A 12,793-nucleotide genomic window follows, 5' to 3' on the forward strand; every position below is an offset into this window, starting at 1 on the left:
CATTCCTCAAAAAAGACACACACACACACACACACACACACACACACACACACACACACACACACACACACACACACACACACACACACACACACACACACACACACACACACACACACACACACACACACACACACACACACACACACACACACACACACACACACACACACACACACACACACACACACACACACTTAATGTCCATCGAACATCTTTCCTCCCCCACACACCCAACACACTATGCTCTGGCAGCTTGTCCGTCCCATCAGTGACCCCCGTGCAGTCAAACATTAACCTAGCCAAAATCTAACCCCCTGCCCCACCACCCACCCAACACACCCAACACATATCTATCATGTTAACTCTCTATCCATCAGCACGCTGGAGTCAGCAGACAGGATGGTGGGGGGGCCAGATCCTCCCCATTACTGCCCTGCATTAACCCTCAGCTAAATATTTACAGTAGGGAGGACGACACACGATTCCCTCTCTCTCCCTCTCTCTCTCTGTCTTACTCACACACACACATCTTCCCTATCTTCTTTCAGCAGCTGTGGTCAGAAAATGCCGCCACTGCTGTAGGGAAAAGCAGCAGGACCAAAAACTCAAAACGGTGGTGAAATTACTATGAAAAAAAAAAAACACTGCGGTAAAAAAATTATATTTATATTCAGAAAGGAAACAGCAGCTGCCCACAGGTCTGACTCACATACTCATGCTTGCAGCTTAAACATCGAATATTAATATTCATGGTTGAAAGCGGCAATAAATGTAGAGATTTTACAATAGTGCAACCGTTTTAAATTATAAGACACCCAAATTATTTTTATATTACTATATTACCATATCATATTCAATAAGTAACTCGTAGCCGTAAAGAGAAATATAGATATTTTTGAAAGCATATTTCTTTTGTAACACAATTAAATTATTTTAAACTGTGGGAATTGATAAATGAATATGATTTAATCTCAGGACAAAATAAAATATATGAACTTGAACACAGATGCAAAAACACTTAAATGTATGCCTATGTATAGTCTAAAAATATGCCTCCTCGACTGAGACATCCATACCATAGCAAACAGTAAATGTTTTGATCAGAGTCAGTGTATTGTTACTTAGCAACCGCATAATTTTTCTGACTTTCAGAAATAAATTACTGAGGGAAAAAAACATACTGGCTATAGATTCATTGTATCCTGTGGATGCTCCAATTCAATCAATGTGGTGCTGAGAGGTTTTGTCTAATATTTAGATTTTGAAGGTCAAAGACAAATAATATAATAAGTTAATAATTTGTTTGTTTGTAAATAGCACGAATGAAAAATACATTCATCTTTGGAACTTGGATTAATCCAAAATCGAAGACAGGCTGAGTAACAGTAAGAGACACAAAGGTGAGCAAGAATGTTATTCCAACAAAAACAGGCTGAAACTAAGTAAATGGAAGGCCTGTGGTAAATGTATGAAATTGAGGATGACGTTGGAAACTGTACTGCAATACGCTAATTAACAATATTTCTGACGTCATTACATTATGTGTAGTGTAAACTGGTTTCAAATTAGCTCAAGCAGACATTGCACAGGCTTTGTACTTGAGAGCTGGCAGTCTGTTTAATTTCTGTTTAAACTGATTCAGACATTTGCATTGCTCCACTGAGTAATGTATAGACAAATTCAGGGCTGCAGTTTGTATCTGAAAGCCGCCTTTGTCTGTCACAGAGTGCACTGCCTCTGCCTGTGTCACAAACTGCTGCTTCTCCTCTGCCGCTCACTGAACAGAAGTCGCAGACAGAGATGTGTGGCTCTCGGGCAGCACTGGTAAGTCCCATCTATAGAAAGTAGTTACGGTTTGTCCAGAAAGTCTTGTGATCCTTTAAACATACGCATGATTTGCTCTCATGCGCACTGAGAGAGTGACTGCCGGCCTGTTTTGGGAACTGTGCTTCTCGAGCAGAATACATGCCTGTCAAGGGCGGTAAAAACTTTATGGACGTTTCGAGGGTCCACTGGGCCACTGAAGCGGCAGGATTTCTCCCAATGTTGCATAAGGCCAGTCAGAATGTGACAGGTAGGTCAATGTGTTTTGAGAGTGCAAGACCAGCAGGGCAAAGAGCACTGCACACAGCTCTACAATGAGCAGTGGCACAAAAGATTTAGCATCTGCATGCCGGCGTTTTCTTGGGCAAGAACCCTGAATTCCCCCTCATAGTATTTGGAAGTCACTTTGGATAAAAGTACCAGCGATATGTAATGTTAGTTGATGAAACTATTTTACTGATGTGTGAATTCTCAGATTCTCTGCTATTTTATTCTGCTACATTGATAACAATTTGTAAAAATATTTGTTGAATTAGTATTCTATTTTTTGTGTCACAGACACAAAATACTTTATTTGGACAGTTAATGGTCATTAAACTGTTGTTTATCAGTGTGAGGGGGGAACAAGTGTGATAACAAGAAATGTGAATCCCACTTTACAAATATTGTACATGCATGCTCTTGTGTCTATGCGCGCATGCACGCATACACAGACAGACACAGACACCTTCGAAGCATCAACAGGTGAGTCGAGAATTCGAGGAATGAGCAGAATGTAGGTAAGAGAGAAGAGCCGAGAGGCAGGAGAAAGAAACAAAAGCGTGGTAATTCTGAAAGAAAGGGGAGCTGCTGGATGCGTGGGCTGTGCTGAGCCATTTCCATCAGCAGAGGGGAACTCCAAAGCATAAAGACAGTTGCCAAGCAACTGAACACGATGAGGAAAAAAAGCAAAAAAACCATACAGACCACTTACACGTGTGTGAGAAAATAACACATAGCCTGCACTCTGACATACAGACACATGCACACAAGGAGCCAATTACAAAGGCGTGTCAAATCTTTGCCTTTTGTGATTGGTAATGCTGATGCTTCCATACACAGAGCGATACACAAACGTCTTTGTTTAATTCATCAGCATTTGCAAGTAAACGGCACGAAAAATATTCAAAAACAAGTCAGGATCTGAATGTGATGAAAAAAAAACTGCCACAACAGTGCCACTCATGAGCCACTTTCCTTTGCCTCTCACTGATGACACTTTGGTGAGCGAAATGGGACACACATTGTTTGTCTAACAGGTCTAAATTAATCTTCAATTCATTAACTTTTTCCTCGTGTCTGGCTTTTTGCTTTGCATCAATAAAACTGTGATGATATTAAAAATTAAAGTGACATGGACAGACGAGGGTATCTGAGAGTTTTTGTCTTTGTTACAACAATGAGTTCTGATCTCTCAGATCATCTTTGTGAAACACTGTGTTTTGTGCGTGTGACGTTTATGTGTCTTCCTCACCTGGCCCAGTGCTTGTGGAGCTGCTGCTGCTTTGCAGACTCCCATTCCTGAGGAGTGACGGGGACTTTTGAATCCCACCGCTGACACCCATGACCCCAAGCCCCCTCTCTCCTGCACCTCCTCCTGCACCTCCTCCGACTCCCACTCCTAATCCACTGGTGGAGACTAAGCCCGGCCGGCCTGAGAGCGCCGAGGATGAAGAGGGCGAGGGGGAGGAGGTGGAGGTGTTGGCTGTGGAGGAGGTAGGTAGAGTCAGGGAGGGAGCTGGCTCTGAGGGCTTCACATCCGTAGTGAAGCAAGGTCCAAATCTGTTTCGCCAGTTGCCCTTCTTTTTCTTCTTCACCCCATCTTCCCCTCCTCCCGTCACTGCTCCGCCGATGCCTGGCCCCGGACCAGAGGGCAGGGGCCGTTTATATCCAGTGGACCCACTGAGGCTTGTCGTCTCGCTTGCAGTGTGGCTGTGGGAATTCTCATACAGCTTCCCACCCACTGCAAATATAAGAGAGCAGAGCGGAATTGTTAATCATAGTGTCTGCAGTATTTTTCTACTGTAATTTCCTGCATGTTATGGACTAATTGTTTTAGTTCAGCACTATCTGAAAAGCAGATGAATATTTTAAATGAAACACTATATAAAACTGCTAATTAATTCAGCAAGGATTTACTAGTATACTTGGTCCCCACTAAGGTCAAAGCTGAACAAAAACTTTGGCTTCTACATTGACTATATCAAAAAGTGACTTCTGTAAACCCTGACAGGGGAAACACTCCCCTTTAAAACTTCACACCCATAGTTCTTAATAGAAGCTGTCTATAAATTGCAGTTTTCAACCACGAATATTTATATTCAGTGATTAGAATTAAAACTAGAATAAATACGATGGATCCAAAACAAAGATTACTGTATAAAAGATACATCAGTGTAAAGCTATAAATGATAACCTCTGTCACCTGCAGAAGCTGTAGTAGCTGACACAAGAGAACCAAAAAGTGGCGTAGTTCCCTCTGAAGTTCCACTTTCCGAGCTCGGCTTCACAAGGCAACTGCTGAACGATGGTGGCGAGGAAAAGGTAGTTCCACCCCCGGAACGCAAGGATGAGTCAGAGAAACTCAGGAAGTCTGAGGAGGAAGGGGCAGAAGGGGTCTTGCTGGCACTAGTCAACAGGAGGCCTGGAAGGAAGGAAGGAAGGAAGGAAGGAAGGAAGACAGGTGGAAATTAGGAGACAATGACAGACGGAGAGAAGAATAGACAGACATAGACATAGAAGTGAAGATAAAAGAATGAACATAACAAAATAAGAAGGAGAAGAACAACACAAAGGAAACCGTCATTATAGCAGGGAAAAGTTTCCATACTACTCTCCTTTCCATCATCATGGGAGCAGCAGGGACAAGATAAACATAACAAATCAGCATTTTATCTAGTCTCTGTTCTGTATCTGCTCTAACAGTCAGACCTCCCTCAACATGCAATCCTCCCATGAAGCAGAGCTGCCTTGAAAACAGACATATGGATGGACATTCAGACACACAAAACCCTGACTAGGGCTTCAAGGTTCTGATTGTACCAAACAAAAAAAACTTGGTGTGAGCAATGACTTCTTTCGGGTCCTGACCTCCCCACATGTTCTTTGTGCGTGTGCGTGTGTACGTGTGTGTGTGTGTGCAAGCGTCTGCCTGTCTGTGTGTGTGGAGATGCTGGGGCCCTGTCTGGGAACAGAGACATTACAGGAGCCAGAGGCCAGTTGAGACGAAACACTTTTATCACGGCCACACACTTGAAAGTCTGGTGTCTCGCCAAAAAGCAGCCAATGACAGAGGATGTGTGTGCGCACACACAAAAACACATGCATCACACTCGTATTTGGGTTTAAATAACACCGCTGTAATTTAAATTGTGCTGCAGTTGCGTTTTTGAGTGCGTGAGCAATGGGTTAATACCAGATGATTTGTCATTGTGTTTCCATTTTTCTAACTGCAGGGTTAATTCCCCATAGTGGGATATTAACATACGACACCATTTGCCGCCATCAATTCACCTTGGTGGAAAGGCCCAGTGGAAGCAGAGGCAGATGTGGAGGAAGTTGCCATGGTGACCACGGCGGAGGGAAGGGGTTTCCCTGAGGAGGTGAGAGACTTGCGGCCGCCCCTCTGTCCCACCGTGTGACTCCCACCGCTGTTCTTCTTACTCTTTACCTCAGCCGCCGTTTTCCCAGTCTCTGCAGCCAGGCCATCTTTGGAGCCGCCGCTGGAGAGCACGGCAGACACTTCCTGAAAGTTGGCGTTGGTGAAACGAGCAGTGCTGTCATCGAGCCGCTTCTGCGCGGCTGACAGGGAGGGCACGCCTACCCCTGAGCTGCTGCTGTTGAAGGTCTGAGGGAGGAAGGAGAGAAGTTATGGTTGAGAGGAAAGGGGGGACAGGTACCATGAGCAAAACAGGGATTGAAAATGATCAAACCAATGCCATGTGAAAAAAGTGAGGGCCAAAAATATGAGCAAGGACAACGGGAGGATGGGATTTTGTGAGGGACACAGAAGAAGAGCGACAAAGGTAATTCAAGGTAAAGGAGAAACAAAAGTCAACCAGCCGCTCCTGCTGTAACATTTAACTAGGCCAGCTACAAATCACCAAAGCAAAAGGACTAGAGTAGAAGCATGCGCTCACCTTGTCTGGGACCATGATATTTGGAAGGACGAGGGATGGAGACATGTCCATGGGGGCCTTCTTGTGTTTTGGTTTGTGCCTATCTCGCTCCTTGTGTTTCTGGACGTGGAGAATAGGAAAAAATAGGAGAAAATGTTGGCGGACACTGCAGAAAACATGATACAGGGAATTGAAATAAAGACAAAGAGAAAAATACATATAACCATGTCCATATTAGGACCATTAGGAAAACTCAATGTGGAGCCAAATAAGACCAAATTTCCATAAGCACTGATAATGGAAAGAGGTAGTATGTGAGTGTGTGTGTTTGTTTTTGGTCAAGAGAAAGAGGGAGCATTGCATTTCAAAGGCTCGGTCTGAGATGAAAGCTTTGAGATCCACTAACACAAAGAGAGTGATAGAGGAGAGACAAAAAGGGAGACAGGAGGAATTCGGCTGCAGTTTAAAGCAGAGTGTGTCTAAGTGCCTCGTGGTGAAGCGCACAAGGTCTCATTGTTTCATGCAATCATATCCTCTTTCTTGGACCATCATTGTGCAATTTACAACCTCGCTAACGCACAGACACACATGCACATACACACACAGACAAGTGTCACCATCCACCGCACCCCTGAGGTGGCGCCTGGGTGCCAGCGCATTTACACCTCACATGAACACCTCGCACCCTGACACCTCTCCCTGTATGTGCGTATAAGCAACACAGGTGCACATACGCTCATACACACTCGTACATGGGCACTTACATGCATGCAGGTGCACATCCATAGACACACAGACACACACTCGATGAGAGGAGCGTTGAAAATACGCAGCTATCCTGAGAGACGACGGGGATTCAACGCGCTTGTGATGCTTAATGTTGTGGCAAGTCTGAAACACCAGTGCCCATCCCCCCGCTCTGTCTCCCCTGAGGGTCTATGATTGCGTGGCGGCTGGTGACGGTTTAGCGAGACTTCCTCCATGTGTGGCAGTTAACAGACATCAGCAGACAAATCTGGAGATAGCAGCCTCGCTGTAACTTCTCCTCTGGCCGGCTTCCGCTGATGCCAACGCTCTGTGGGGGTACGGGTAAAACGTTGCAGAATTCAGTCGTGTAATTTGCAGGGCTTTGATTGGGGCTCTGAAACAGGCTGCAAGTAGTTAATATACTTTTCATTACTTCTAAAAATATTGTTTACTTTAGAGTTATTTAAGTTTATTCCTTCTGAAGTTCTCAAATGTTCTGATTTTACACTGTCAGTATCACAGGTGCTATTTTACTTAGCAGTCCCTCAAATGGAAATATTCAAAATGATCATCATTTTAGAGAAGTTTCCCCAAATCACTAAACACCTTCACAGAGTTGATTGTTTTCAGTCGTGTTTGTGAGTCCACTTCCCTTTACTTTTATTTGTTTACTATAAGAGAACCAGGTATAGGATTATTGTGCTTTGTGGCAGGTTTGTGCTCTACTGAGTGCCATTCTTTTTTTCATTCAATTAATTACTAGTTTGGTCCAAAAACAATAAACAACTTTCCTAAACCCAGAGGGTTGTCTTAAAAATGTTTGTTATGTCAGATTAATTGTTGACAAACCAAAGGTAATTGATTAAGAATGCTATAAATGTAAGATACTGAAACATCATAAATGTTAGACACACACACACACACACACACACACACACACACACACACACACACACACACACACACACACACACACACACACACACACACACACACACACACACACACACACACACACACACACACACACACACACACACACACACACACACACACACACACACACGAGGTAGATTCTTTGGGATTCCCTTGTTGCTTTTCATTAACATTCCAGAGGAAGGTGTTGATGGAGAGGAGTTGAGAGGGTTGGATAGCTCACACGCACGCATATGTGTACGTGCACACACACACACAGAGAAGGATCCACAGCATTGGGCGTGGGAAACAAAACACACACACAATGTAACCCTGACACACTCTTATCAATCAGGTCAATTGATTATACAGGCAGAGACGCAGGGCCTTTCAGCGTGTCCTCTCCCCTCTTTTTCTCTGTCACTGACCATTAGCAGCATGATCATTTGACATGTCATGAATGGTCTTTGAGACTGTGTGGGGTAAATATGAGAGGTAGCCGAGGTTGAGGGCTCCCGTCTATTTATCAACAAACCCCCAAACAATGTGTGCTGAAATCCTCTCTGTCTTTGTCGATGTCTTATCGTGGGGCTCTGAACTGGGTAACACAGTCATCAGGAGAGAAACACTATTCTCTCTGGCCTATCCACAGCTTTTGAAATAAGTGATGTCCTAAGTCGTGGAGGAAGCTGGTATTTTCTTTATAAATCAATCGACCACTTTACTAAACTATTGCTTGTTAAACGACAGAAAATATTAACTGATGCCCATAGATGACTGTAGGGTTTCTGCAAGTTAAAACTAAGACCTTTAAAGACCCTTTAAGAAGTGTCAAATTTGACAGATATGAGGGAATATATTACAATCTTTAATAAAATCTCTCGCATGTACATCAACAAAAGAAAAATCCACAACTATATTCTAAACCAAAAAAATGACAAAAGAAAACAAAGGTCTTGTTTGTAATTTTATAACAGCGTGCTCTGACACTTTTAAAAGTAAAGAGAGCCATTACAAGCTAAGCATGCTGTCAAAACAGATAAATAATTTTATAGCGTGACGGAAGTAGCATTAAATAAACGCTAGAATTATTACGACCAACCTAAATGTATTTAAGGCCTGGTACATCATATTTAAAATATATTCGACTTTAAAGGCTGAAATTCAGGTTATTTAATTTTACATATGTTTTACTGTGTTTACTTTGCTTGATTTGTCTATCAAACATTCCAGATAAAACAAAACTGTTGCATTACTGCTAAATTAATTGAACTTAAATGCGCTATAAATCAATTAATTAGAAGCACAGCATAGCTTTTTTATTTAATATAATGCATTTTAAACGCTTCACATTTCAATGCAATGGCCTCGGGAGGAAGACGAGAGAGGGTGCTGACACTGGAGGGTTGGGGGATGAGGAAAGGTGAGGGAAGACGGAGAGAAACGAAGGAACAGGAAGTAAGGAGGAAAATAATCTGCCCTGACCTGGCAGGAATTCCCCAGTGCAGTGTCCTGCAGGATTTCTGACCAGCTATTGTGTGTGTGTTTGTGTGTGTTTCCTGCAGGCTGTTTCTAGGCGGCCAGCGTGGGGGATCTTTTAGCCCCTGCTGTAGTTGGACTTCAGGGTCTAACATTAGGAGGGTATACATCTGAGCCTTTAAACCACAAAACAAATGCATGTGTGTGTCTGTAAGTGCGCAATGTGGATAGAGAATGTGCATGTGTGTGTCTGTAAGTGAGAGAGGCAGGCAGGATGAACAAAAGAGAGGGAGGGCAGTGGGACTGACAGTACATGGACAAAAGCATCTCTATTTCTCAAAAATGCATCTATTTATTTATTCTTCCATTAGATTAAAACCTCAACGCTCAGTCAAAAATCTAAATTACAGCATATATATTTTATTATTTTTAATGCAACTCTTCTACTACCCAAATGAGGCAATATACTTGAATCAGGCTTTTCTAATATTCACTGCCAATTTAAATCAATAAATTATTTAACTCTTTTTTCCTAAGCACTCAGTGACTGCAGCTGCATTACATAGAACATAATAAACCTGTTGAAACCAATGAGTAGATGACCGATCAGAACTCGGAGCAGCCTTGATTGACATTTCGCTTTGTAAAATTGTTTGATGGAATTTCTGTTGTATTGAATGTGATCTAAATGTATTATTTTCAATACACCCACACAAACAATTCCATCGAAGACAAAATTCTTACTACACTGCTTTCAAGGCTAATGAAATTGAATATTACAACTAATATATCTTCGTTTACATGCAGCCATGCATAAAATACAATCACGTCATACCTTCATCCACCAAGACTTAGTGTAAATGTTTACCCACTTCCACAAGCCTGTTGATATCAAAGTTTTCAATTATGTTTACATAAAAGTGTGTTTAGTTCCTTTAGGGCCTGCATCTATATATACTCTGCCTGGCAAACTGTTATGTAGTTGGTCTACATACAATACAAAGACCAGACTGTACAGGTAAGAGGTTGTGTGTTACAAACTGCCACAAAATTCCCAATTGTAACACATATTCTGAAAGCGGCATATCTGCTAAAGAAAGCTCTGAATAATATCTGCATATCACGTCTTAATTGGAAATGCTAAATTCTGATATCATAAAAAAATATGCCTTTGCAAGACCCTTATTAATCATGTAATATTCTGAGTAACAGTACAAATATTTACGTGCATGTGAAAGTACAATTTGTCTGAGAAACGTAATGACTGTGAACAGAGGAATTTGTTTTAATCTAGTACATAGAATGCTAGAAGATACCATTCAGCATCATAACATCTTTATCTTTATATATCAGCTTAATTTAATTCAACTGTGGGCAAAAACAAAAGGTGACAAGACACCTCCTGTAAATTCTGATTTTACGCAGACTGTGATTACATGTTCTACTAACACGCGTGACTGATTAAGTCACACTGATGCAGCATTCATTAGAGGCTGCAATCGCTGGTGGGTGCAGTCACACAAGAATAAATGCAACGGATGGCGAGTTTATGAAATACAATTTCAGCAGTCACTTTTTATACTCCCATCTCTCAAGACTGTGCGCTCCAATCAAGACCATCCGTGGCAAAGATGGTACCTTTAAATTTAATTTAAAGACACATTGCATGCATTTCCTGTCATGCCATGTATCCATTTAAAAAAGTACTTTTATTAAATCAGTGATGTTCAAGGCACAAGATTGAAATTTTGTTTCATTGTCAAGATGTAATATTATAAGATTAATTCAAAGAAAGCCCTAAAAAAGTACCAGTTAATTTTGTTGTGAGCATAAATAGAAAAAAGTTACACACCTCATTTATATTGTTGACTCAAATGACATTAAATAAGGTTGTGTAAATATATTCAAAGCTGATTGTGCAACCATTATAAAAGCCACTGAGAATGATAATTGATCAACGCTGCAGCAGCGTATAATTTCTGGTGGAGTCACAATCTTGGGTCAGAGAGAGGGAAAGATCTGATGGCTCTCTTACCTTCTTGTCCTTCTCTCGGGGTCTATCCATACACTCAGAGGAAGAGTCACTTAAGCATTGAGACATACTACCCCGGCCCCTGCTCCTTCGCTAAAAGGTAAAGAGGAACTCCAAGTTACTGGATAAGGTCCACAGAAAAGAGGCTAATAATAGACCCCAAAAAAAATAAAATATATATATATATATAATAAAAACAAAACTTAAACTGAAAAGGGCTGAGTGAACTTAAATTAACTTAACTCAAAATACAAAAACAGTCAAATAACATTATCATGAGCACTGATTCCAAAAATGGTGAATATATTATTAAGCTTTTTGGTCACTCATTTTGCAACCAATCATCATTGCAGGAGTCATGCTTCGTGTATTATCATAAAAGTCCTTTGAAAAAACTCAGATCTGAAAAGGCATTGTGGGACATGAGGGGTCATGGCTATTGATCTCCACAGAAGCCAGCTAGCTCCTACTTAATATTAGATTGTGATAAAAAACTACGTACCCAAATTACAGCGATATTTCCTCAACCTTGTCTACAGAAGGGCGGATATTTTTTTAACAGATATACTCCCATTCATAAGTGTTGATACAAAGCAACAGTGGGCATGCACTAGGTAAGCTGTGATGTCATTGTTTCTCCAAAGCTCCATTTTACATGTACACACGTGTAAAAAAAAATCTGCAGTTTATAAAAATATCTGTTTCAGTGACTGCACAGAGAGTTTGCCTGTGGACGAGAGGCCTACACGCAGCGGAAATTGTTAATTTAAAAAATATCCGCATTCGTTTTGACAGGGCAAGAGACCAGGGCTGGGGTATTACCAGCCTCAATTAAAAAGTACAAAGCTGTCATCAGAAGTTATGTTTGCTTTGCATCTCATCATGACCCAACCACATGCACTATAGGATACAGCATCATTCCACCATCTAATCTCTTAACCTCTTTAAACATAAACCTGTGTTTTAAGTAAACACCCAGTTAAGAGATGATGGTTTATAGTTGTTACAAAATAACATTGAAAAATTCTGTGTAAAATAACAGAACATAATTCCCCTTTAAATGACAAGCTGGAAAAATGGCCTTAGAACAGCTACAGAAAAAACATTGTACAGCAAAGTTATATGCATTTACACTGCTGAGAAAAAGGGGGAAAATATATTCTACATAGTCTGAGTCAAATGGGAAATACACTGTAGACAACACTGAACAAGGATAATCTAAGTTTGAAATTAGATTTGGCTACAGACTGAGTCCAGTCGAATACCATATGTTGCTAACATGCCGTAAACATCCATCAATTGGTATTTTATGAAGCCCACTCTGCTAATAACATTGCATTCTTCGTCATTGATTCCCCCTCGTACATTCCTGTCATCCATACAATCCCAGCTTAATGACATTATGCCCAAGCATCCAAAGATTCAAACACGATCAATACAACAGCATGAGTCTTTCCATCTGTGTGTTAACATCGAAAAATGTCATCTGTCTGTTTGTTTGCACGTGTGTGTGTTCACACTGTAAATGATGTCCTGTTGTTTCCATCCTACCGGTGTTCCAGAATTCAAATAGTTTAGTCAAGTTCTTGTTAATCACATTTGCTTCCCTCCCCCAACTGATGCATGGTGTACGTAT

At 41.3% G+C, this 12,793-nt stretch overlaps 1 protein-coding gene across 1 annotated transcript in view; it reads right to left on the reverse strand.

Annotated features, from left to right (window-relative positions):
* mllt10 (MLLT10 histone lysine methyltransferase DOT1L cofactor) overlaps nt 1–12,793 on the reverse strand; it is a 38,441-nt gene that overhangs the window by 15,080 nt on the left and 10,568 nt on the right. Inside the window, exons 7-11 of the mRNA XM_062380013.1 lie at nt 11,161–11,250; nt 6,006–6,104; nt 5,380–5,713; nt 4,292–4,510; nt 3,341–3,829 (exon numbers count right to left, since the gene is read on the reverse strand). Coding sequence (XP_062235997.1) covers nt 3,341–3,829; nt 4,292–4,510; nt 5,380–5,713; nt 6,006–6,104; nt 11,161–11,250 — 1,231 coding nt within the window. The remainder of the gene's footprint in view (nt 1–3,340; nt 3,830–4,291; nt 4,511–5,379; nt 5,714–6,005; nt 6,105–11,160; nt 11,251–12,793) is intronic.

Source organism: Platichthys flesus, chromosome 21 (assembly GCF_949316205.1).
Source record: "Platichthys flesus chromosome 21, fPlaFle2.1, whole genome shotgun sequence".
Lineage (NCBI taxonomy): Eukaryota > Metazoa > Chordata > Actinopteri > Pleuronectiformes > Pleuronectidae > Platichthys > Platichthys flesus.